This window comes from Phaethon aethereus, assembly GCF_964289735.1.
Source record: "Phaethon aethereus genome assembly, chromosome: 2".
Classification (NCBI taxonomy): Eukaryota; Metazoa; Chordata; class Aves; order Phaethontiformes; family Phaethontidae; genus Phaethon; species Phaethon aethereus.
In genome coordinates, this window is record NC_138582.1 from 147,849,428 (window position 1) to 147,877,209 (window position 27,782).

At 39.8% G+C, this 27,782-nt stretch overlaps 1 protein-coding gene across 1 annotated transcript in view; it reads right to left on the bottom strand.

Moving 5' to 3' along the window:
• The window catches only part of NMT2 (N-myristoyltransferase 2), a gene marked incomplete at both ends in the record, with an annotated part of 33,244 nt that overhangs the window by 4,531 nt on the left and 931 nt on the right, over positions 1–27,782 (bottom strand). Inside the window, 9 exons of the mRNA XM_081996515.1 lie at positions 31–198; positions 2,830–3,000; positions 6,630–6,738; positions 7,890–8,060; positions 8,716–8,832; positions 8,939–9,030; positions 9,129–9,247; positions 14,341–14,485; positions 20,537–20,672. Of these exons, the coding sequence (XP_081852641.1) occupies positions 31–198; positions 2,830–3,000; positions 6,630–6,738; positions 7,890–8,060; positions 8,716–8,832; positions 8,939–9,030; positions 9,129–9,247; positions 14,341–14,485; positions 20,537–20,672 (1,228 nt within the window). The remainder of the gene's footprint in view (positions 1–30; positions 199–2,829; positions 3,001–6,629; positions 6,739–7,889; positions 8,061–8,715; positions 8,833–8,938; positions 9,031–9,128; positions 9,248–14,340; positions 14,486–20,536; positions 20,673–27,782) is intronic.

Consider the following 27,782-nt stretch of genomic DNA (forward strand, 5'->3'; position numbering starts at 1 on the left):
GCAGGAAAACCCACTACCCCCCCAACTTACCAATTTAGCTATAATGAGTGCATCATTCATTAAGTCCAAGAGGGGGGTCTCTGTATGAATATTGTAAAAGGAATAGGCAGCTTTGAGGCTTTTATGAACAGGATGATGCATCACTGTTGAAGGTAATGTGTAGAAACTGAGGAAGTCTGTTAAAATACCGTTTGAGCCCTAAAAAAAAAAAACCACAAACAAGGTCAATTAATAAGAAGTAACCACTCAGTTATGGGTTAGGCTACCATGTCAGTTCTACAGAAAATAAGTAAAAAATTTCAGCACAGTTTTGCACGCCATAAGTATTATGACATAACACGTAATCTTGGCTAAGATTTGAAGAAATTGAATTCTTGCCAAGAATATATCTATACATCAAAGCGAAACTGAAGTCTGAAATGGTCACTTCAGAAAAGGAAACAAACATTTAGATTTTTCTAGTCTATTACACCAATAACATTTTGGCCACCAATTACCAAAGCATTTTAGTTTGTTTCCAAAGCTTAGCCTGCTATAAACAAAGCTAACAGAGCACACTTCCAAAAAAAGTATAGAAATTTTTTTCAAATTGAACTCATTTTTGAAAGAAAGTTTTTTAAATCTGACAAAGTTCACATTGAGGAATAATTTCCTAAACTTTCTAAAAACAGAAAAAAAATTACTGTGCTGGTATACAAACCATATTTAAATCACCTCTAGTGATTATTAATCAACAAGCAAAATCCATTTGCTAGACAACAGTGCTAAATCACATTGAAATTCTAAGATGACCAGTAGTCATCAAAAAAGGTACTTATACAGCAATATAAAATATCCTACATAAACTTTCTTAATATTTCACTCACCTAATGAATTTTAACCATCTTAAGGAGTGTAGATTAGTAGAAAATGGGAAACAATTATTACATGGGTTATGACTGACATGCCGAGCATAAAAAAAACTATCCAGATTTTCACTCCTATTCTGATTGGGTCTCCTGCTATCTCCAAGAAGATAAGGCAAAGGAGACACACAAATGCTTGTTCTTGCTTGTTTGCTTTACTTTTGAATGACTGTGGCCCACTATATTGAGCTCAATGAAGGACCTCACATGGATCCTTAAATTGATAGTACTTCTCCAGTAAAAAGTAAAAGACTTGAACCCATCACATGCAAAAAAGCTATTGTCTTAGAGAAGGTGCAGATTCTGAAGTAGAGATAAATTAGTAACCTTTCTGTTATTTGTTGTTAAGTCACTCACTAAATTTAGTAAGGACGATGAAAATATTAATTCAGGAATTACACAGAGTATTTTAAGGTTTTAGCTCTGCACATTACAAAGATGACTTAAAAATCTGACACTAACTTCTCCAGGTCACGCAGGTCTTAAAAAGATTTTAAGCACTTACAAACCTACATTTTGTATAGTGAAAAACTAGTTCAAGAGACCACGTAAAACAAGCAAGTGAAGACTGCATGGCCAATGGCACACTCATGCTGATCCTGGCACTTGTGGACTCTTCTGCAGGCTTCAGCTCACCAACAAAGCCAAGAACCAAGCCACGGAGTTGGGGAGAAAGAAGGAGGGACGATAAATTATATTAGACCATGGAAGAGTCCAAAGAGCACTAGACCCACTACAAAGTAAGTAGAAAGCTAAGCTTAGACAATGACAACCGGTAAGCAGGACTTCTCATCTCCAGCAGGAAGTTTCTAAATTCAGCCGAGACTCCTGTACAAGTTCAGGTTGCAGTGTGGGAACACTGAGCTTCACAACCTGCAGCTTCTGCAAGGAGCTGGTAGGCTTAAGGATGTTAATGCCAATCATCTTCAAATAACCTTATTCCTTTAAACAAAGTAATACACTATCTAAATTCGATGTCTACAACAGATTTGGCATTGACTCAAAGGGAAGAGTGTATCTTTGTCCACTAGCTTTATCGCAGCTATTCCAACCATGTCCTGGAGATTTCCAATGCAAATGCTAATCTATTCCTGCACTGCTTATTTTACAAGAAGTGTTGTGACCAACAGGCTGGAGGGTGGGGATGGTAGGGTGGGGCAGGAAGAGTAGATAGTAGGAACAGATGATGCTCTCCATCTTGCTAGTGGACAAAGATTATAATTTTCAAGATAATTGACCTCCTAGCTGACAGCAACTCATGACAGCACCAAGGAATGTTGACGTTTACTTCTCTATTTTACATATACACTTGCATATACATGTATATAGACACACAAATTCATACACATATACACACACTCTTTTACTGGAAAAAGTCACTGAAGCAGACCATCAAAAAACACAATACGCCCAGCAGGTACCCCTAAATTGATTTTAAAAATAAACAATTTTGAACTGGTGTATGGCAGAAACACAGACAACTGAGAGAATGGTACTGAATTCAAACCAAATCCTTATCTCAGTCATTGTGTCATTTTTCCTTTTTTCTAGAAAAGGAGATTTGAAGACCACTGCTTATTATCATGTCATATCTCTATGGAAAAAAATGAAGGAATGCATGTGGAAGGGTTCTTTTTCAAATATGTAAGGTTCTTTGCTGTAATATTTCCAAGACAGCGATATTGTGAGATTTCAAAAATGTTCTTTAAAACATCCTGCTATAAGAACACTGCAGTTTATCACAACCAAACATTTTCTCATTAACAGAATGCAATACAAAGAACAAAGTTGGAATAATGATATCCAATTCTACATATAGCACACATTTTTCATACTGTCCACATTTCAAAAACTTGATGCTGATATGAACTTTTGTAAGTGACATTCACATACACATTCACGAAGTAGTTAGGGCACGTTTTACCTCTACAACATAAGTGTCAATAATATGATCCTGAGGCAGGAACCAGTGGGCTACCTCTTCCTCATCCATCACAGGAGCAAGATTAAACTGTTTCAAGTAAGCATTGATTAATTCTTGTACTGCTTTAGTATCTTTCTGTTCCATTGGTCTCAAACCTGAAGTCTTTGTGGCCTTATTTTAACAAAAGAAAAATAAATGTTAGGATGTTCAAAGGAAAACTGCATACACAGCAAAGGCTGAAAGTAGGTTGCAGAGTCACTCCACTTGCTATAATGCATTCATTATTAGGCTACTTTACCCCAGCCACCTAATTAATTATGCTGTTTTACAAACAGCTTTCAATCAGAATTCCTTCTCTTCTAATTATTGAGACAGTCTGGGGCACTTCAATCTTTGTATTTCATCATTGAAACAACTTCATTTCTCCAGAGAAAGAGATACCATTGCCAACAGCCTAGACTTCACACATTTTGTTGGGGTTTTTTTTTGCACCCCCCCTCCTTTTTTTTTTTTAGGTCAGTCTTTATTTCTTATCTTCTTCTAAACTACCTACACAGAAACAAAACATAAAGCAACTTGCATATCAGAAGTTAATCTGAAGACAAGAACACTTGCAATTCAAACTTACGAAAACTACAGTCAAGCTAGAAACCAAAGTCAGCTGATAAGTATATTTTGAAATTATTTAACAAAAAAATTCCACCTATTCTTAACACTTGCAAACTCCCTTGATAACTCAACTTTCTATACAGGCACAACTGCTGTTCTGTTAGCAAGAAAGCTTCTCGTAACTTACAGCTGCCTGACATTAGAAACCTACAGTATTTTAACAAATAAAGTTATTTATTTGACTTTAAACATCAGAAGAGGAAAAAAATTGCTTTCCAGTACTATGTAATTAATGTTTAAACAAGCAAAGGTGATTAAAGTTTTCTCCTCAGCTTTTCTTAGCTTTCTTGAATATTTCCTTTTAGGGAGGCTAAAGCTTGTTCTCTTCAGAGCTCATTTACGCTGATTCATCTGTCTGAGATACATACTTGGGCACACAGCACATTAATTATAGCAAAGTCAATTGCAAGAACAGCCAGGTAGAGACTTGATTACTGGAAGCCTGAAATTTGTGTGGCTGATTATGCTCTACTCAAAAGGAGTTATTCTGGGGGAGGTATTTATTTACATACTCTGGGAGCCAGCAGCCAGATGAAAATCAAGGCACATTATGCCACAGCTCTGACCTGTGTATTACATTCTAGCCTTCCTGCTTTCCTGAGCAGCCTGGGACTATGGTTTGCCTTCACAACAGCACATCACCTAGATTTTTAAATGCCCTGAATCCATAAAGGTATTTACCTGACTCATGAACATGATGCTTCCTATGCTGTAGTTCATAAGGAGGTTATGAATGAAATACAATATGAAAGGGTAATTTCGGCTCCCTCCAAGCCTTCATCCCTCTTCTAAAGTCGTACACTGGAGCAGGATGGGAGGAAAAGCAGCTGGGCTGGAACATCTTTATCCCTCAGCAACATGCAGAATGGCCACCTGCAAATGATTATCTGCAGCCCCGGAAGTGAGGGAAAGTGTACAGAACTGGGCTACAATTTGTTTCTCTGCTTCATGTATCAAGCTGCACTGGGCATATATTCATGTGAGTATCCTGGCTCAGGATCTCAATCAGTCAGGAAAAGGCATACAAACATGCTCCTGTCCTTATTCTAAACACAGCCAAAATTTACCTCTTTCAGAAAACTCCTTGCTCAAGAGATTAAACATTTTGATATATAAAATAAAGTTTTTTTTTTACTATAGGTACTATGGACAAACACAGCCTTCAGTGAGGGTGGTATTTATTAATTACAGTATTTATTATTTCTGAAAACCTTTTTAATTCAGACTGTCCAAGTGATTAGGAATGATTAATTCCTCTTAAAGGTAGATCAGCTCCCAGCAGCAATGATATTCCAAGGGCACTAAGAAAAGAGGTTAAAATGCAAGAGACAGTGTTTGGTGCTGAGGGACAGGACAGTGTTGCCTGAATGAACAAATTTGTGTGACAGCACTCTTTATGGTAACAGCCTGAAACTCAGGATAAACATCTTCAACAGCACTTAAACCCTTTCTTAGGAAAAAACTCCAAAAAAAAAAAAAATCCCAAAACACAAGACCTAAAGAAAAAGCATTAGGATAATGATTAAATCTTTATTTTCCATGACAGAAGCTCCCAAGTCCAATCTAAAAATAAACATCTGAGGCATATGAACTCCTACATCACTTAGTTTTAAAAGCTGATTTTCAAAGCACCTATTTTCTATTTGCACATCTGTGTGCACTATGTTTGCCTTAGCTGTATCTTATGAATGATATATGATGTATTCTTTGTTTTCCATAAATTATTTTTCCATTGAAATCTCAGTTTTATGATAAAGGAGGATGATCATAGTACCACTGCTGTTGTTTCCAATGATTCTCTGTAGTTACACTTTTTGTACTTGCAAGATCCTTATTCTTTGAACTATTATGTTCCTGTATTGTTTCCATGAGAAACAGTACTAGAGTTGCCACCAAAACCTGTATCTGAAATTGTCTACTGCAGTTTTTTTGATTATTAAAAGAGTCTTCAAGATTTGATGGAAGCTATATTTAGCTCTCCAAGATTAAAAACTAATTGATTTGGTTATTAATTCTTAAACTCTGAAAACTGTTGCCCTGCACACAAGAGAAAACCTGCATGTGCAGGCACAGGTAGCATGCAGGCAGCACAGGAAACAAGTCCCTCTGACAGCAGCAGCAGTTCAGATCAAGCCATGGCACATGCTTTATACTGAGGAGTGCTTTAGTGTATTACTCAAATATATAAGTAGTAAGAGAAACTGCAGCATCAAGCTAAATATAACCACCAGACACAATTCTCCTAAGTCAGATAAATTGTTACAAAGTCCTATGAGTGAGGAAAACAGTATTTATTTTTAACCACAAGGGAGGGTTTGTTTAAATAAAAACAAGTTTACTGATACGATACAGGTAAAGGATATTCTGCAATCTCTCCAAACAGAAAGGTAGCTTTTACAAGCAAAGAAGTTGTTTTCAATCATAAAGCTTAGACTAGCTTCTACAGGCTATTAATTACAGCAATGAGACTTTTTAATAGTACATCTCAGACTACTTACAGTGCCTTGCCCTATCATGGAAATGCATCCTAAGGCTTTTTGCCAGCCTATTAGCTGCAAACATGGAAAGAAATATTTTTAACTAACCTAGCTAAACCAGAACACCATGCAAATAAACAGTACACAACATACCAAGGTGGCTTTTGCTGAGCCTGCTCATTGCAGAATAACAACATTCTCTGACAGAACAGAAAAAGCTGTGAATTAGAGTGGAATGAACAACCCCACTGTGCTCAGCCAACTTTCTGATGGACTTCTCTGAGAATTTTAAGCCATGAACTGTTACTTTTCTGTTCCAGTAACCTTTTATCAGATTAATCATACTGAGAATAGCCTTATGCATCTTCAACTCAATCCCACATGTTTATGAAGTCAAGGTTTCTGTTTTTTCCTTTGTTCATTTAAGGCTTTTAGGTCAAAATTTATATTTTCTCCATATACAGATCTACATTTCCAGCAATAGTCTCTTATGTTTAGTATAGCCCTTTTTCATCAATCAGATAATTTTTTTTTTTTTAAACGTCCTGCACGCACCGCCTTTCCACAGAAAAGCATGTACTGTTAGAGACAGATGGAAGGTTATTTTGGGCCTCACAATAACTGTGGGGATTCTCTACAAGTCATACTGCTTACATCAGGAAGTCTGTAGAGCTTCATTGTTCTTTGTAGAGTCATGTTTCTACTCAAATGTGAAAATTTCACCTCCACCAATTTTCTGGGATTCAGTGATCGATGCCAATACCTGGGAAGAAAATTAAAATACTATTTAATCTCATTATTAAGTGTCAGCTTTACTTGCATCCATTTCCCTACCATCTCACATTGCTCCTTCTCCTCTCCAACTTTGCTTCTAAGCAAGCCTGTACTATGTCTGTAAGAAGCTTGAGCAACTGTAAGGGGAAGGTAAAGCTGTATCCAAACAATAGCTTTTTAACAGGCCTGCTATCACGATATTTTGAATCTAAGCAAATGCTTTTCATTACAGAATGAGTAATCACCAGGCTAAACATTTTAGTACTTGCCATAGCACTGACAATCTCACCATACTTACATGGTAACAATTACTTTCTTGTACAGACAGGACCCTCTGCTCATGTCTAAGTAGTTTGTTGAAGGAGATCTCTTCACAGGAGATCATTGTGCAACAGAACATCCCTGGTTACTCTTAACAAAGCATGGTGCTTTTTTTTTTTCCATCCTTCCTTGCAGAAACTTACAGGATCTTTGGTGTTGATAGGTACAAACACAATTTCAAATCAAAAAGTACCCTGTCCTCCAGAAGGATAGACAGCTGAACTAATACTGCTGGAACTGAACTTTTCCCAGTAGAAATAAAATCCATTCCAAGCAAACGAAATTATACTTGATTACGTACAACTCTTCCACATGACAGTTTTCCCATCTTTATCAAATACTGATCAAGTCCTCCTTCCTCCAGGAAAGATGAAAGTATTTCAAAAAAGCAAAACATAAAATTCCCAGAAATGCTCTGCCATTTTTGGCAAGCAAAAAGTCAACAGAGAAGCGTCCCAGCAGAGAAACAGGCCACTTGAAAAACACAGGTATACAATGCTGTCGTTGCTAGCATGGCTTCCACCAGAAGGTCAGCAGAAACATCTATTAGTCTATTTAAGGTATTATAAACAACCCAAAATTCGATTTTAGTCTGAGAAGCTGTTTTATCCAAGACACCGGGAGGGAAAGAGGGGAGAAAAAAAAAGAAAGAAACCAAAAAACCACCCTGACAAACACTCAGGCCTTCAGGTTAGTCAAGGCCACAACATTTAATTTCTTTGAATTTTATGCTTTTATTGTTTCTAGCTGATTACATAAAGCGTTCTTTAAAATGACTGCTATAGGAACTGATACTATTGTGAACATAACCTAGGTTACCTGCAAGTGGCCACAGGTTTGGGGAGTACAACTCCAGCAGTGTAAACAGCCTGAAAAATTCCCTCCAAGTTTACTCTTCTGGTTATTTCCCGAATCAGTACAGGTGCGACCCGTTTAGATCTCAGTTTCTTATGGACACACAGAAAATTTATTTCTACCATTTTCTTCACACTAAAAGAACATTAAACAGTGGAAAAGTTAAAAAGAGTTCACATTGCATATTTTCATTTGCATAATTGTAGTTTTCCATGTTGTGACAGAATAGTTTGAGGTAAGAACAAATTGGCCTGTGACAAAGTACATCTGCAACAAATACTAATCTATGATATTGTGACTGCAATGGCAAATTGTGCAATATGCAAGCTGTGTCTAAGGTGTTTGCCACACTCCTTTTTCAGAGCTCTATCAAGACTTAACTAATTGCCTTACTTTAAGATGCAGAATGGCATCCAAGCACATGCTATATGGTATCATACTTCATGATTGTCAGTGTATGACGACTTGGCAGAGGAAGTCCAGCTAACTGACTATCCTTTAAATACTTTCCAGTAGGGTCAGAAAATTCTATGTCATTATCTGTATCACCCATCAATGACAAAACTCCTTAAATATGTATTACTGGTCTTCATTGTAAGGACACCACAAGCTTTTTTTTTTGGTGGGGTGGGGGCAGAGTGGAAAAAAGTCTCTGTTACATACACAAGATTCTTCTGACTCTTTATGGTCAATGAGCCTCATTCTCTCTAAATTCTCTATGCACTGGATACCAGTTCAAGGTTTTATGGTGTTATTCTTTTACAAATACAAAAGTAACAGTACATTTTACCTGTCATAAATACGAATATTTGCAGGGATGGCACTTATGAATCCTACCAGTTTTTTGTTTGAAGACACTCTAACTCCACAGTGCCATTGGGGTAACCAGCCCGGAGGACGTAGCGCCCTAGAATTGATGACAGAAATAATTACAAATTACTGCCTAAGAAGATGTAATAAAAACACCCTTCTCTGCACTCCAGCCAGAGCGGAATGTGGAACTTGCTACTCACCACAGAAGAAATTCAGGTGAATAATCAAACCTAAACATATTATCATCATCTTCTACATAATTCTCATTTAACAGTGTGTATAACTCCTTCAGCTGAAAACACACACAAAAAAACCCAAAGATTTATCCACACACATCAATCAGAATAAACGTCAATGATTTTAGATACATATAAAAATTGGTTTACTTACAACTTCAGCATTGCTAAGATCCAATGTGTCCCACATAAAACCTTGTGGCAAGGAATATGGCTCTAGGCGGACATTGTCCTTATCTGGTTCAATTGCACCATGTGAAGTTATAACTTCATCTTTTGAGGGAAGAAGGAAGGGGGGTGGAAAGGGAAAGAAAAAAAAAAAGAACAGTTACATTGCTATTTTTCCTGATAGTTCTCAAAACTGCATTTAGCTCACATCATGCATTTTCTCATAATTATGTGATAGGAACATGAAGCTTTTAAAAAATGCTGAAAAAATAGTATTATTAGCTTACACTATTTCTCATTCTCCCAGATCACATTCAGACGAATGACTATCTCATCAGAGTATCTATAGATATGCACAGAACTACTCAACCTCAACTGATACCCAGTATTTTGTAACACAGGACAGCAATTTATCAGCACATGCACAGCATTTAGCCAGCCACGAGAGCCATGGTCTCATAATGAGAAACATGTTGTGCTCACAGCTAACAAGCTATGGCTTGGATCCTGTTTACCACTGACTTGAACAGACCTGAACTCAACAGGATTATTCAGGAGCAGAGGCATGGCAAAGCCAGGGCATTTAAGGGATGCTGGTGAAATGTGAAACTTGTCCTTAAAATCCTACATGGAAGCATGCTTTCTTCTCGTCCCTTACTTTATGACTACGATCCCTCAGTATATAGCTATGAATGGAAGCTGTTTCTCTTTGATGGAGCAGCACCTACCAAATCACAGAATCATTTAGGTTGGAAAAGACCCTTAAGATCATTGACTCCAACCATTAAACCAACACTGCCAAGCCCACCACTAAATCACATCCCTAAGCACCACATCTACACGGCTTTTACATAGCTGGTGACTCAACCACTTCCCCGGGCAGCCTGTTCCAATGCTTGGCCACTCCCTCAGTCAAGAAGTTTTTCCTAATATCTAGTCTAAACCTCTCTTGGTGCAACTTGAGGCCATTTCCTCTCGTTCTATCACTAGTTACTTGGGAGAAGAGACCAACACCCATCTCACCACAACCCCCTTTCAGGTAGTTGTAGAGAGTGATAAGGTCTCCCCTCAGCCTCCTCTTCTCCAGACTAAACCACCCCAGTTCCCTCAGCCACTCCTCATAAGACTTGTGCTCCAGACCCCTCACCAGCTTCACTGCCCTTCTCTGGACACGCTCCAGCACCTCAAGGTCCTTCTTGTAGTGAGGGGCCCAAAACTGAACACAGGTTTCAAGGTGCGGCCTCATCAGTGCCGAGTACAGGGGCACAATCACTTCCCTACTCCTGCTGGCCACACTATTTCTGATACAGGCCAGGATGCTGTTGGCCTTCTCGGCCACCTGGGCACACTGATGGCTCATGTTCAGCTGGCTGTCGAGCAACACCCCCAGGTCCTTTTCCGCCAGGCAGCTCTCCAGCCACTCCTCCGCAAGCCTGTAGCGTTGCATGGGGTTGTTGTGACACAAGTGCAGGACCCGGCACTTGGCCTTATTAAACCTCATATAGTTGGCTTTGGCCCATCGAGCCAGCCTGCCCAGAACCCTCTGCAGAGCCCTCCTACCCTCCAACAGATCAACACTCCCGTCCAACTTGGTGTCATCTGCAAACTTACTGAGGGAGCACTCGATCCCCTCATCCAGATCACTGATGAAAATATTAAACAGAACAGGCCCCAGTACTGAGCCCTGGGGAACACCATTTGTGACAGGCCGCCAACTGGATTTATCTCCATTAACCACAACTCTTTGGGCCTGGGTAAAAAGCTGGCTGGCTGGCCAAAGAGTATAACTGTCCAAGTCATGAGCCACCAGTTTCTCCAGAACAATGCTATGGGAAATGGTGTCAAAGGCTTTACTAAAGTCTAGGTATAGAACATCCACAGCCTGTACCTCATCCAATAAGCAGGTCACCTTGTCATAGAAGGAGATCAGACTAGTCAAGTGGTCCTGCCTTTCATAAACCCATGCTGACTGGGCCTGATCACCTGCTTGTCCTGCACATGCCACGCGGTGTCACTCAAGATGATCTGCTCAGTAACCTTCCCCAGCACCAAGGTCAGACTGGCAGGCCTGTATCTCCCTGAATCCTCCTTCCAGCCCTTCTTGTAGACGGGCATCACATTTGCTAACCTCCAGTCAACTGGGACTTCCTCATGGACTCCTCCTGGACTGCTGATAATTGATTCAAAGCGGCTTGGTGAGCACTTCCACCAGCTCCCTCAGTACCCTTAGTTGGATCTGATCCAGACCCATAGACTTGTGAGTGTCTAAGTGGTGCAGCAGGTCCCTAACCATTTCTCCTTGGATTATGGGGGGGCTTCATTCTGCTCCCCCTTCCTGTCTTCCAGCTCAGGTGGCTTGGTACCTGGAGAACAACTGCTCTTATTATTAAAAACTGAGGCAAAGAAGGTATTAAGTACCTCAGCCTTTTCCTCATCCTTTGTCACTATGCGTCCCCCCGCATACAATAAATGGAGATTCTCCACAGACCTCCTTTTGTTGCTAATGTATTTATAGAAATATTTTGTATTGTCTTTTAAAACAGTAGCCAGATTAAGTTCTACCTGGGCTTTGGCCCTTCTAATTTTCTCCCTGCATAACCTCACGACATCCTTGTAGTCCTCCTGAGTTGCCTGCCCCTTCTTCCAAAGGTCATAAACTCTCCTTTTTTTCCTGAGTTCCAGCCAAAGCACCCTGTTCAACCAGGCCGGTCGTCTTCCCCACCGGCTCATCTTTTGGCATGTGGTGACAGCCTGCTCCTGCACCTTTAAGATTTTGTTCTTGAAGACTGTCCAGCCTTCCTGGACTCCTCTGCCCTTCAGGACTGTGTCCCAAGGGACTCTCTTGACCGGTGACCTGAATAGGCCAAAGTCTTCCCTCTGGAAGTCCATGGTAGTGGTTTTGCTGACCCCTCTCCTTACTTCACCAAGAATTGAGAATTCTATCATTTCATGGTAGCTTAGCCCAAGATGACCTCTGACCACCACATCTCCCCCCAGTCCTCTGTTCATAAACAGGAGGTCAAGTGGGGCATCTCCCCTGGTAGGCCCACTTACCAACTGTGTTAGGAAGTTATCTTCCACACACTCCAGGAACCTCTTAGACTGTTTCCCTCTCTGCTGTATTGTATTTCCAGCAGACATCTGGTAAGCTGAAATCCCCCATGAGAACAAGGGCTAATGATTGTGAGACTTCTCCCAGCTGCTTATAGAATATTTCATCTGCCTCTTCATCCTGGTGGGGTGGTCTGCTAACAGACTCCTACCATGATATCTACCTTGTTGGCCTTCCCCCTGATTCTTACATATAAACACTCAGCCCTATTGTTACCAACAAGCTCTAGACAGTCAAATGTTCCTTTATAGTATGAACTTATCCCAAATGACACACAATCTTGACAAATAGTTATGGCCTGCCATCCAGTTTGGAAGGTCATCATCACCCACAAACTCTGGAAACTATGAACTGAATATGTTATTTCTACTACATGGAAGACTTGGGCTAATTAAAGGACCTATTGCTAACAATCTTAACTAAAAGGCAGAAGGATTCTGAAGTTAATTTAATACAAAGATCCCTACAGCTATTTCTTGAATCAATAGATTATTTTTTTCCACCTCAACATATCCAGCATATCAAATAGTGAAGACTGCCTAATATGCTCCCAATACGTTCATTCAGCAGATAAAGGAAAAGCTTAAAACTAAATCAATGGCATCAAGAAGCAGTTCATAAACACTTTTGAACAACACCTCTGCAGGCCAAATTCAACAAAGCATATTTCTACTGAACCACACTAAATAATCATTTTTAGAGCCAATGTACTGGTCCTTTTAGGCTGGCAAGTGACAGACTCTCATCTCTATAGAAGTGCTGTAAGATATATTGACTAACCTGAACTGAACTCCTGGAATGGCTGTGCAGACACCTGAACTAGCGCTGAAAAAGCTTCATTATGGCCAGAGTACTTTTTTGATTTAGACACCAACTTATTTAGGCTAGGCTCTTCCACCACGGAATCCAAGCAGGATTACTGTGACAATTACTATCATTGCTTTACAGAGGTATCTGGATAGAATTCCTATGGAGAAGAGCCAGGGCAGATCAGTTCAATACAGTAGAAAACACTGCATCCAGGGACTCTGCTCTAGACTTCTCAATGCAAGGACGTCAGGGAGAAATGAGATCACTGTGGATTAAGCTACAGAAATGGATTCATATGAAATGCTGCCCTGTGGAGAGCGAGCGAGTAGAGTGCTCCTGTGCTTTAGATTCTACCTTATTTCTGCTTATTCTGCACCAGTCTCCAACTCCATGGAGAGAAACCTGCAGAACAGATAGTGACAGCTATTGTGCTGAGACTGCTTTACTTGTGGGGTCCCCAAGTTTTGTTGGCACTGAAGAGCTACAATTGCTTAACTTGAAGATCATGAAGGAGGAAGAAGAAAGTTCAAAAAGCAATTTAGAAAAAGCAAACGAGTCAGCAACTATCTTCTCCAACAAAGACTAAGATTTACCAACTGTGTTATCAGGGATCAGACCTCCCAAATGCCCTACAAAATTAAAGACAAGGAGAGGTCACCTCACCATCTCACTTGGTACCAAGAATAGGCTCTCAAAAAGCATGTCTTCGAGGCAGTGTACATTGTGGAGGAAGCATGTGAACACACAACAGTAAAAGCGTTCATACATGAGAGAAGCACCATTATCCACTTAATATCCATGCATGAGTACAGTGCAACCTACAGCAGAAGAGTCAGTATCTCTGTGATAGCAAATCTGTCTATTGAAAAAAAAAAATTAAGGGAAAATAAATAAATAAATAAATAAATAAAAATAAAAGTTTACTCTTTGTCACCACTTAAGAGTTCTTATTTTCCCTGAAGTGGAAAAGACGTCTACATTCTGTTGTTCAAGAGTTCAGACCTACAATATACAAAGGAATGCTTTTTCAATAGCATTTCCCATTTTTATAGAAAACATAAGAATGAGATTTATTAGCACTGTATTTTGTTGCATGTCAATTGTAGGGGGCAAGCACTTTCCTAGAGAACATCAAGAATTCCACATAAGCTACAGAAAAGATTAAGGATCTCTACCACATACAGTCCAACATCATACCCGTTTTAGAGAGCATGCCACACACATTCTTTTAGTGGTCAGTAAGACAGCTTTTATGCCCAGGTCCAGTTAAACTTACTAAGTTTAGGTACAGGTTGCGTATCCCAAAACTGGTATTTACGTTTGGTAGCCTCATCAATATTCTTCGCTGGGCCTTGGCATGCAGAGAGCAGCTCCATCGCTCTCTGGATGTCCTGAAGCTTCTGCATTGGAATGGCTGGATTCTGCACACAGAAGCAAACAGAAGAAGAAGCTTATTGAGTACGTTTACTTTGAACAACTTGTACAAACGTGTTCATTTATTTTACTGTTACATATTCTTTCATATACTCTTCTCATCATGATTAGTTTAAGTATAACCTTTGGATGCAGGAAGGTGGAAACTTAGACAAAGAAAGACAAGCAACTTCACAAAATGCTTAATAGTTTTGAGCAGCGCTTGCATTTAACCTTGAGACTTGAGCGTTTTTAATACAAATACTGCAGCATTAAAGCAGGATACCAGTATCACAATAAAAAGCTTCTTACATTCCCTGCTCACCGCATCCCACCCTGCCCCCTGTCAAATACAACATAACGGCAAAAAGCAGATCAGCTTAGAGATCTAACAATCTAAAGATACCATTGGTACACACAGAGATGTTTGAAGTTTTACTTTACACGTACAATATAATATTTAAATTCATTATGGTTCAGTATTTCAGGTACACTGTATTGCTACAAATATCCACTTTTTAACCTTAGATATATTGTATATAACTAGGGTTATATATATAAGGTTATATATAACTGCCTATTAGCTTGCAATTATTATAGCAGGTACCTTTCTACATTGTATCATATATAGGAGTTAACCATGTTGCCACTAATGCCAGCTGTGCCACTCACAACTAAAGATAATTTTAACTGATAGAAGCAGACAGGCATAAAATAAACCAACTTTCCACTTAAAAGTTGAAAAATCTTTATAGAAAATTTATTTGAAAAGTATAAAACACAAGGCTAAGTAAGCATTTCTAAACTACTCTCTTAAACACACACTTTGATCACTCTGAGTAAGTGTAACTGGAATGAGAACTTTACCTGCATAGGAAAATACAGAGGAATAATGGTAACAAAATTCTAAATCTAAAGGGATTTTTCTCTGTTTTTAATCTATTTCTTTGTTATCCCCCAGGTGGTAAGTCCCGTTCTGAGGCATACTAACAGTACGTTTGTGCTCAGGTTTTCCCAGACTGCAGTGCAATGAATATATTTGAAGGAATGGTCTCAAATGCATTGGAAAATTTTAAGCAATCCTCCATAGAGATTTCAAGCCAGATTTTTTATTTACTAGTATCTACAGATCACTATTCCTGTATTTCACTTTCTTTCTAGGATTCATGTGTTGAAAAACCACCACAAATTACATGTAATAATGATGTAAAGCTTCCTTTGGATGGGCATCTACCTCTAGTACCCTCAGTCACAGAAGCAGTAAAACTCCCTGCCTGTAGCTCATGCAGGCTGTAATTTTCTATTTTTAATAAAAACTTGTAATCTTTAAACATTATGCAATTTCTTTCATTAATTTAAGTATTGCAAAATTTTACCTGTGAGCATGCTTTAAACACCTGTCATCTGAGTAGCTATGAATTAACATATTGTCATGGTTTAGCCCCAGCCAGCAACTAAGCACCATGCAGCCGCTCACTCACTCCCCCTCCCCCAGTGGGACGGGGGAGAGAATTGGGAAAAAACTCGTGGGTTGAGATAAACACAGTTTAATAGGACAGAAAGAAAGAAGGAAACAACAATGATAATACCAACAAAGGAATGTATAAGAACAAGTGATGCCCAGTACAGCAATTGCTCATGACCTGGTGATCGACAGCCCGTTCCCGAGCAGCGATTTCCGCCCCCCGGCCAACTCCAGTTTATGTACTGGGCATGATGTCGTATGGTAGGGAATATCTCTTTGGCCAGTCTGGGTCAGCTGTCCCGGCTGTGTCCCCTCCCAGCTTCCCGTTCACCCCCAGCCTGCCAAGAAGCTGGACTGTCCTTGACTGCTCAGCAACAACCCAAAACATCAGCACATTATCAACCCAAATCCAAAACACAGTCTCACACTGGCTTCCGTGAAGAAAACCAGCTCTATCCTGGCTGAAACCAGGGGACATATTTACACACTTTAGAGCAACACAACTGCAGCATAAAAAACTTACTCTATTTCTATATCTGGATTATAGTGACATAAAAGTTACTTTTCTCAACTAAAAATCAATTTGTTACACACTGACCTCATACAAATAATTCTAATGTCACTAGATAAATTCTGAAATCTTATTAGTACATTATGAAATTATACATAAATATTGACATGCTACAATTTATTTTGTATGTTAAGTCTCTAATGTTTTTTCTACATTGAGAAGAAAACAGAAAATCTAAAAAAAAAAAGATATTAGATTCTAAAAAGATCTTACTAGCGTATGTAAAGTAAAAAGTTTGTTTTCTGGTACTAAATACAATATGGCTAGGGACATCAGGAGGAATCGCCTTTTCTTTCAAAATGTTCAGAGATCAGCCTGGGTAAGAAGTTAACTTTCAACCCTTTTTGTTTTCCTTTAATGGAAAGCAATAAAAACCTACACAGAAATTCACATGAATTAAAAGGAAGACTGATTTTGTTTAATTTTGGTTTAGGGGAAATATCTCCTCACAGCACAAGACAGCACTGTTGTGCAACAGGGCTGGGGTACATAGTACTTTTTTTGCCTCAGTTTGGGTGACAAGAACTGATCTCAGACCTCTGATGTCCCTGAGCCTTGTAGCACAGCCTGTGAGACTCCCATTAACCACAGCAGGAGAGAAAGTTAGGGACCACTTAGCAAACTAATCACGCACAGGTCCGGAAGCATCTGAGGGTGCTGAGGGAGATGGCTGTTACTGCAACTAGCATCTATCAAGTTTAAAAGGTTATAGCAATTGGTGGAGGTTTCTTGTAACTGGAAAAAGGGAAATGTCACATCCATCTTCAAGAAGGCAAGGGGGAGGATATTGAGAGCTCAGGGGTCACTACTGTTTGACGATCTGGATGTGACAAAGAGTGCTTTCTCTGCAAGTTCACAGATGATACCTAGTTGGGAAGAATGGTTGGTACGCTGGACTGCAGAGCTGCTATTCAAAGCTACTTTGACAGGCTGGAAACAGAAACTTCATGAAGTTTGACAAATGCAAAGTCCTGCACCTGAGACAGAAAAAGCCCATGCAGTGGCAGAGGCCAGCATGGACTGGCTAGGAAGCAGCTTTGCAGAAAAGAGCTTAGAGGTCCTGGTAGGCAGAGAGCTGAACATGAACCAGCAGTTTGCTGGCCAGCAAACGACAGCTGCATACTGGGTCATATCAGTAAAACTGGCCAGCAAGTCTTCCCTTTTATCTGGCATCCGTGAGATCACATCTCACAGTTTTAGGTTCACCATTACAAGGAAAACATTGACACAGTGGAGTGAGTTCAATGGAGGGCCACCAAGATGACTGAGGGGCTGACGCACATGACGTACAAGGAGAAGATGAGAGACCTTGGTTTGTTCAGCCTTAAGAAGAGAAGGTTAAGGGAGTAGGAGAAATCTTATTGTTGCCTAATGGGAGGATGTAAAGAAAATCGAGCCAAATCTTTTCAGAGTAGGACAATGATAAGACAAGAAACAACGGACACAAGTTGCAAACCAGCAAAATCCATTTAGTTATAAGAAATTACTATTTTTTTAACCACAAGTGTAGTCAAACACTGGAATAGGTTGCCCACAAAAGTTGTGGAGTCTCCATCTTTGGAGACCAAACAACTTGATCTAGGCCTGAGCAAACTGATCTAGTTGGATCTGCTCTAAGCAGGAGGTTGGTCAACAGACCTCCAGAGGTCCCTTCCCATCTATGTTATTCTATGACTATGTGTGTAGGCCATTGGTGACTACAATAACAACTGATAATATTGCAGATCTGGCAAGCTTCATGGGTGTCAGTTTGAACAGTCTACATCGCTGGGACTTGTCATGGGGAGAGACTGAAGTCTTGTGAGATGGGCAGTGAAGTGTCCTAAAGGTCATCGTAAGCATACAATGCTAACAAGCATTTATTGCTGTGGTTACACTCATGCCAGTGTTCAAAACGTCTAATATCACAAGTAAGAGAGGGAGAAGCCAAGGAGACTCACTGTTCTGTTGCTCTCATCTCCAGGCTGGTACACCTGTTTACAAACTCACCTGACCTCAAAAATCTTCTTTTCAAAATAATTTTCAATGAATTCTGGAGCCCCACTCAGTATTAACGGATGATTCTGCACATGGTCTTTTAGAGGTAAGGTATACAATGTCACTCTCCTCTGAAATATTTTGTAAACTTCTTTTCAACCAAGAGCAAGCACATGCTAAGCGCCTTTTTTTCTCTAATATATTTCTCATAGCACAAGGAATACAAAATCTAAGTATCACTTGAGTGGCAGAGAAAATAAATACACTTCTTCAAACTGATCCAGATCAGCAGTCTAAGATGCTTTCAGAAAACCTAAAACAGGAAAGGTGTCCAAGACAGGCAGACTCATTTACTTATCAGCACCTGGAACACAGCAGAGAAGGCAAAAAACCCCAGCCAACGCTGATATATTTGCAACTAGAGAAAAGTGGAAGCCATGTAAGAATAGTAGAATGGTTCAGCTGCCTAGAGCTTGAGAGAAAGACTTAAATAAGAGCTTTTCTTTTATGCCAATAGAAGATAAATTTTGCTAACAAACTGGCTAAACTCGTTGTGACAGTAAAATAATCACAGAGTGCCACTTTAAGTATGCAACTCAGAACAAGCACACGCTTCCACATTTGCAAAATGCATCATGCCAGAGAAATAGTGTGCAAGACTGCAAGGTGCTGTGGACTAAAATCTTGCACATGAAAACAAAAAAGTGAAGCAGCTTCTTTTTAATGCAATTAGACGCAACACGTGGAACTATAAGTTTGGTCAGCAGGGAACCAAGGAACTCCCAGGACACCACAGCAATGAACTACATCTTTATGTTAACATTAAAATTGACCTCACTGCAATTGTAAAAGAGTTTGAGGTTACTTGGTTATCGCTTGCAAACAGTCTTCTTTTATTAGCAATTCATGCCACCTGCTTTATAGAAACACAGTATCAAAACACATGGTGAGATCAGAAAGTACTTAAGATCTCTATACATGTGTCCCCTGTGTCAAATGTGCCCATCCAAAGCAATGGGGGTGACACAGAGGTCTAAAGGGACCACATAAAATCTATCAGTATGTTAATGAGCCACATTACATGTGAGCCAAAGAACACAACTTTCCTCCCTAGAAGTAGTTTGAGCTCCAATGTACTTGAAAACTCTTACGGGATGAGTAGTACTACTAGTACAACAGTGTAACTTTCTCCACATTACAAAAGCAAATATAACTACTTCAACATGCTCAATGGTCCATAAACTTTCTTACCATCGTTATAAACATCCATAAACTTTCTTACCATCATGTTATAAACTTCAGTTCTCAGGCTCAGATTTCTCTTGAGATAAAAGCTGTATGTTAAAAAGCCACCACATTGTATTATTCACCATTCATTCAGAACATTGTAGTCAAAAGCATATAGACAATGCTATTTTATCACAAAGATTGTACATCCCCTCATGTAATTCTGCATTCTTATTTACAGCAGAGGCCTTTCAGATGGCAAGAAGTTTCTTCAGTCTGTACCTCCATGTTAGAGATTACTGCATTTTATATAAGATGACATGCTGCTTGTTTGCCCAAATGAGACTGGTTAGCACAGCAGGTACACCTTCCCTCCTACTGCTGATGCTCACCATGAGATGGCATTATGCTGTACAAGTTACTGAAACTCCACTAAGACAAGTTAGATGGTGGCTAAACTAAAGGCAATTCATCAGGTACAAAAATCTATTTAAAAGCATTACCACTGCAGATCAAGATTCCCTGCGACGAAGCTGTAACTAGCCTGAGTTCTAACTGCTGGAAAAGAAAGACAGAACACCTCCTCCTCTGCTTTTTTCACAGTACACCACCATGGTGGTGATGACAACTCTCCAGCTAACTTCACAGAGTCCGCAAACGCCAGGTCTTACCTTGCTTCTGTCTCTATTCAGGACAGTAATTGTTTGCTTAATTCTGACGTGTTAAGGCAGAACTACCAACTCACTTTTCAAAAAGCAACACACAAGTTAAAATTAAATTAGAAAGCAAGCATGAATTAAAACAGAACCATGCTCTCACTTTTGACGGCTGTTGAATTTTAATCTCCTGGGAGTCAGACGCAGAATCTGATTTGGTGCCTCCAGAATTCGGTTTCTCCTTTTTTCTCTTCTGCTTCTTTTTCTTCTTCTTCGCTCCCAAATCCCCTCCAGGACTTCTGCCAGAGATTCAGAGAATGTGCAATGAGAAAAAAATCAATACCACCAAGCTTAAAATTAAAAAAAAGTTAAATATGGAAAACCCAGCATTTTAATATGAAAAATCTAACAGCAGTTTGAATATGAAGAAAAGGCAGGGGAAAGGAAGGAAGGGGCGAACTGAGAGCATTGATGAAAAACTTCCTGCAGGTGCTTTTAATTTGTTTTATACTCAGACCCAGGCACAGCCAGGTGTTTTGACATGCTAGTGTCAAATTGTGACACAACAGCCAGTGCTCTTCTCCAGGCTGTTACCTGGCACAAATATGAAATGATCAAATTCAAGAGAGTTTAGAGGAACTCTGGCAAGTGCAGGAACTGAGGAAAGTAACCTCCTTGGAAATTCAGTAACTATTAGTGGCACAATATTTTTTCCCTCTCATGCTCTACCATCAGGCACATCTGAATTTGAGAGGAATCCAAATAAAAACATTCTGTTTTCAGGGAATTTTGTTTCTAACTTAAGCAGTGACCAAAGTCTTGCTGAAATCTCAGTAAGAAGCTACACAAAACTAATCAAATATTTGTGCTTTGAAACAGTAAGTACAATGAGGTCAACTTTAATAAAAAAAGCCCCCAAAAAACACCACAACAACGTATACATTGCACTGGTAGATTCTGACGTATTTTGACTATTGGTAATACAACTCCTTTCTTCTTCAAGGAGATTCTAATCTGATAAATAATCAAGATATAGAATCAAGATTAGGTTAGAATTTGCAAAGTGTGGGAGGTGTTGGCAGCTCTCAGACAGAAGGCAAATAGGGAGGCAATGAGTCAGTTAACACTGAATCCTCTTCAAGAGGTTAATCTCCCAGCCAAATCATACGTGGAGATAGTGGGGCTTGGGTGTTTTTCACTGGAAAAGAAAAAAGTAAATGCAACAAAACAACTGTTTATTTTCATTCTGGAGGGAAAAAAAATCAGATATGATACTGGCAAACCAAAAGAAAGAGAACTTAGAAGAACATAACTGACAAGTTATTAAGATCAACACGTTTGCAAGGGCCGTGTTATTCACTGTAACATGCTCACTTTCACGATTATGATGCCCAGTCTTAGAATCTATACCTTGTCAGAGCTGAAGTCGGCAAGAAAACACCCAAATGTCCAACTGGGAGGCCAAAAGCCTGCAATCAATCAAACATGCAACTGCATAAACACTCATTTTTGTGAGATCACTACTGTTCTCTAGAACAGCCTGTAGTGAAAGATGAGCCGCAACAAGTTCTTAACATTCATGGTTACACTGGGTTAAGTTATGCTCCCAGAAAGAGGTGAGAGAGTTATAAATGCAGCACCCTCTGAGATCAGACCAAGGAGTTACTCAACGGACAACAGTATAGCAAGACCAAACACTCACACAGGAGAGAGAAGAGAATTAATTAGTATTTACCAGAAGTCTGCAGAAACAAAAGATGGAGTTGTATAAGTGAGGCAGGAAAAAAATTTTCTGTTGCAGAATGAAGATAGTCCCTGATCACCTAAATGATTCTATTAACAATTTCTATACTTTAAAATAATCAAATTTAAACCTATTTGAAGGCCTGTATATCAAGCTGATCTTGTGTACAGAATTTAAACATAGAAGAGACCCAGAGGCCTGGCAAGAGGTTAAAAATACGAGTAAAAAGCCAAACGTGTACAAGACCGATGACTTCACCACCTTTGGCAAGACAGATAAAAGCGATTTCACCTTTGCTAAGATTCATTTAATGAGGTACACTTCTACTTTCTTGAATTGTCCACAAACTTTCACCTTTTCCTCTAACATCTCACATACAGCAAACAGATGATGCCACTGTCCTTGAGCTGACTCCCAAGGGCTTCTGTGTTGAATGTAAGACTACTGGGAGTTTCAGCAAACACGGTTCTTGAACAGACACCCTCAGCAGGCACCGAGACCCAAGTTGCACCAGTGCAGCTCACTTGTCTTTTTGCTTTCAGCAGGAGCCGGCCCCAGTTACACCACAGGGGAATTCTGCTCCCTGGGATTACCTGAGGGTCAATGTTTTATTTAGTTTGGTGAAATAATGAATGACTGTACTCAAAAAAAAGTTTGGCAGCTATGGAGAAAAAGCAGCTTTGCTAAGCTTTACTAATGTTATTCCCAGTTAGACTGAACTTTTGCCAGGACAATCTTATTTTGTTCTTTGACCAGCTCAAGGTCTTTTTCATATAGAAATGCATATTTTTTAGCTGGGAAAGAGGGAAGACAGGACTAAATTGCTGTAAAACATAAATAGCATTTAAAACTACTCCCTCCACCCCCCCCCCCCCCCCCCCATCTTCCAAAATCCCAGTCCTCAGCTTATGACCTTCAGGTTTAGAGCTTTCATGTTGCCTCTTGCAAAATAAATACTGGTATCTTTGCCTGACAGGTTATCCAGAGACCGTTCAGAACAGTTATTTATGCAGAGTCTCCTGCTTGGGTCAGTCTTTCTTTACTGTTACAGTCCATAGAATATAAAAAGAGGATTTAAAGAGAGATCCACTTGTCTTCCAACTATTTAGGTATGCCTGCAACCCAGAGATTTGGCAGCAGGCAGCATGCAGAAACTTCTACTAAGTAAACAGGTTTGTCCAACACAAATTACAACCAGAGATACCAAGCAAATTAAGGCAAAAGCAAAACCAAAACATCTCAGGATTTTTTGTCCTTTTCGTACTCTGCCTTGAGAAGAACCGAAAGGCTCTAGAACTGGGAGTGAGAACGGCTGGGAAGTGAGGAACTTCGTTGCTCAGCTTGTAGTAATTACACTGGACATGACAGCACAAAGGATATGCAAAGGTAACAAGATTAAAAGCAAAGACTCCTATTAAAAGCTTTTCTCTTAGCACACAAGAGTGTTTAATTAAGAACTAAGTTCTCCTTTGTCTGGTCAGATACACCTATATGATGACACCATGAAATGTATCTCACTCTTAGAAGTTTGGGGTGGGGGGGGGGGGAAGTTTCCTGCTTCTATGAAAGCTGATCTTTAAGCATGAAATCTCTTTTGCTGAATGACCCTGCTACCGTTGAAGTGACACAACTCGGAACGCAGGTCCCACATGGGAAGCAGGAAAAGGATATGCAACCCAGGTTGATGCTATGTCTAACTGTCAGGTCAGGAAATCACCTCTTCACAACATCATCAGATCAACACATCTGCCCCAGTCCAGCCCACCACATAGACCACAGCTGGTTATACTAAGAAAAATATTCAACATTAGACTTGGGGAAGATTTTGACTGTGTCAGTCTAGTAGAGACACGCTAATACCAGGTGCACTTTACTGACAAGAGGGCAGGCCTACACACTGAGGCTGAGGTGTACCTAAGTGTGGTCATGGTCTAAGATATTTTTAACTGCATCCACAATGACGGTTTTGTCAGTCTGATGAATAAGAAAGAAGTGAGGCCAGCACAAAAGTGACATGCAAATGAAAATTCAGGTGAGGCGAAAGAAGAGTCAAAAGACGTTGTTCTGCCCCCAGAAGACTTAACCTTGCCACAGAAACAGGCGGTGGATATGACTCCAAGAAAGTCACTTAGGCCCACAGTTTTATGATTTTGTCTGCAAGTTACAAATGCAAGCCCATGATCCCACCCACATACCTTTCCACTTATGTACACACATCTGGTGTTTTGCATAAATGTGAAAAAAGACTTTTGCTTCTCCCTGTGTGTGTTGTGTTTTGTTTGTTTTGGTTTGGTTTGTTTTTTTAAGCTGAAAAATGGGGATACTTACTGCATTTGGGGAGGAGCGTGGCAAAGGCAGAGAAACTTTGTAGAGCTCTGAGCAAAACCATGAAAAGCTGTGGTGGAAGAATCAGGAGGAGTGTGACAGTTACACTACTCAGGTACTCAAACTGTTTTGGCTCCCTTGGTTTTGATTTGACATTATCTTTCCCACTGAATATTTGTCAGTGTTATTTTAATTGCCTTTTTGGACACTAAATTCTGCTGTAGCAGAAACAGCTTTTTGTAATATCACCAGCTTTTTGTAATATCAACATCTGTTTTAAATTACATGGAATGGTAATTTTAAGTTAGCGATTTCTCAAATTTAAAACCAAACATGTACTTCAGATGCTTATTTTTACACTGCAAAGGCATAGGCCTGTGTGAGGTTTTTGCCTTTTCTCTCTCTTTAAGTGAGGTTGCGAAACTACATTTCTGAAGTGTTAGATATATCTTTTTGATCACAAAACTCAGATCTCATGTATATGGGCAAGACTCCAAAAAATTTCAAACTAGTATTATTTATACTAGGGCTGTCCTTGATTCATAAAGAAAATGAAGACTTAGATGCAAAGGGCTTTCCATTGCTGTATTAGACTACCACCACTTCAAGAGAATAAGAAGGTCCTGACCAGAAGGGCTTATGTCCTTCAAATCCCACTTACTAACAAACTACCATTACTAACAACCTCTCTGGACGAAGGTTTCATTTGCATACATTTCAGTACTTGGAAACGCAATTTTTTTGAGCATGAAAACCTACTAGCAATGCCTTAAAACCTAAGCCAACAGATACTCCTCAAAGCTCTGCGTGTTTCCTCTGCCTCCCACTTCACGTCTGTAAGGCTGTACTCAAAGATGTCAATCTCGCCTGCTAAAACTGAGCGCTGCCTCCAGTACCTTCAAAATATTTATTTTTTTTAAAGAATAGAAAAGTAGTGCTAGTTATAAAATTGCCATTTAACAATAATCAAAGGGGTATACTACTAAAACATTCAAAGTAAATCATTTGTGAGGGTTGGAGGGAGTTGTTTAAAGGTCATACTTTTTCCCCATCTGTTTACTAAATGTTCTGTGCCCAAAGCCTTTCTGCCATTGAGTGTAAGGGGCTATTTAGAATTAACTGAGACACCATCCACCTAGGCTCAGCAGGGTGGATTCAGGTGCAATAAATACATTTTTTCTACATACACACCAACAAAACCATTTTGTAAACAACACTTTATTATGAAACAGAACAAGTACAGCATAAAGCATCTAGCAGGAGCAAGCTGCAGGCACAGAATAGGGGAACAGCAATGAGTCACACAACATACATAATCCTACATCTAAAAAACAGGAGCAGAAACAGAGGACAAAGACATTTGCACAGTTGAGCACTATAAAACAGTATTTTCTGCTGCAGTCATTCAGTGCTTAAGCACGTTAAAAAAAGGCAAATTAAAAAAAAATTCAAAGTCATATATATATACACACACAAACCATGCTTTTTTGGGGTATTACAAGGGCCTATTTTCAAATGTCAAGAAACAGCTTGAAAGTAACTTCATTTACAAAGCAATCCTACTAGAGACTGACACACAACACATACTCTACCTCCTTCTAAAAAAGTGAGAGTTAAAATAGCAAGAGATTAAATACTCATCTACAGCAATGGAAAGCATTCAGAATTTAGCTCATCTGTTGACACAGTAATACATCTCAAGTAATAAGACTGCTCATAAATTCCTTAGGTATATAAAACCTAATATAAAACCTAATCTAAAAGCCCAAAGCAAACTTTCAAGCTACCTCAAAAATTAACATACTATGATAGGGAGAAAAAAATAATTAGGCTCCAATTACCATGGGTTAATCTCCCAGATCAAGAGCAGATCTTTGTGCCCGCTGTAATGTAAGATTTTTCTCTTAATTTGACGGAATTTGAATACTTCAGCCTGCAGACAAATAGTAGCAAACAAGATTCTCAAAGATGACAGGAAAATAAAGTAATTCAGAAGTCTAATATTAGACTTTATGGATCAGAAACATGACAGAAAACTGATACTAATACTTAGAGGCTTTTTCTACTGGAATGATCTACCACTAATTTAATTAAACTTCATATTACTTGGAAGCATTCACTTTCCTATTCAAAGATGAATAAAGCAGCTTCTTTGAAATACTCATTAAAATACATTCAGGATATTCAACAAAAACAAGTTTTGGGGAGAACGGCATACAGCCTGCAGCCATAGCAGTTGTCTCTCAGAGCTCAGTGAGACCCAACTTGGAGTAGAGCAGCAAGCTGTGATTCAGAACACACTGAAGTGCAATTCTTTGTTCCCCAGCTGCTTCTTACACGTTGCTCCTGCACTCGCTGTAACAGCAGCCCGAAGCGTAGCCACAAGCCTAACTACACTGCAGAGGGCAGCTACAGCTCGATCACACACACAAACAGAAGAGAAAACCGGAGTAGGAATAGGGTACGAATGAATTCTAGACAGGCATCACCTGGCTATCAATCAATCTCACCTAGCACATCAGGTTGGCTCCTATGAAGAGCCATAAATAATCATTCTCTGCTCTCAGTGGTGTTACTTTTACACATTTGGGAATCACCAACTGTGGCGTATTTACGCAAACAAACGTAACAAAAGCCCCAAGATAGTTAAACGCTATTTTCTCCCTCTTTAGTATCCCAGATTTGTATTACTATAATTATTTTTGACACAACTATTTTAGCGTGCATTTGATGAATTTACCAACAGAGCAGCAAGCATCGAAGTTTTCCCCTTTCCTGCCTTTTAGACAATGCAGTCCTCCTAAGTCTCTTAGGTTTCTCTTGCCACATTTAAGATGCAGAGCTGCTTGTTGCCTAGCAAATCCTAGGGGCAGCAGATGACAAACAGCATACATCCCCAAACATCAATCACCTACAGAAATGCTCCCAACCAGATGAATCAGAAGTTCATGAGGAAGATATCTGTGCAGTGGTGCATAGATTAACCTATTTCTATTTTAGGTTACTCCAGTCACTCCTAGTTGCGACAACAAAGCTTCTCTGCAATCACATTTTCCAACCCCGCAGAAAAAAAAAGGGAGGGGGGGGCAAAAAAGTAAATTGAAATGAAGTCGATTTTCAAAACACGTTCCTCCCACTTCCCTGCCCCAAACGCCCCCAGCTGCTGAGCAAGCCAGACCCTTGGCACCTCGTGCAGGCAGGCCAGCGCCGGCGGGGATGCCGGCTGCCCCTCCTGTCAGCTCCCCGAGCAGCTGGAGCCGGCGCCGGGTCCGCGCCGCGGGAAGGTCTCAGGCGCAAGATTAGGGGAGAAGGAACTACAGCCGGAACAACAGCGTTCGCC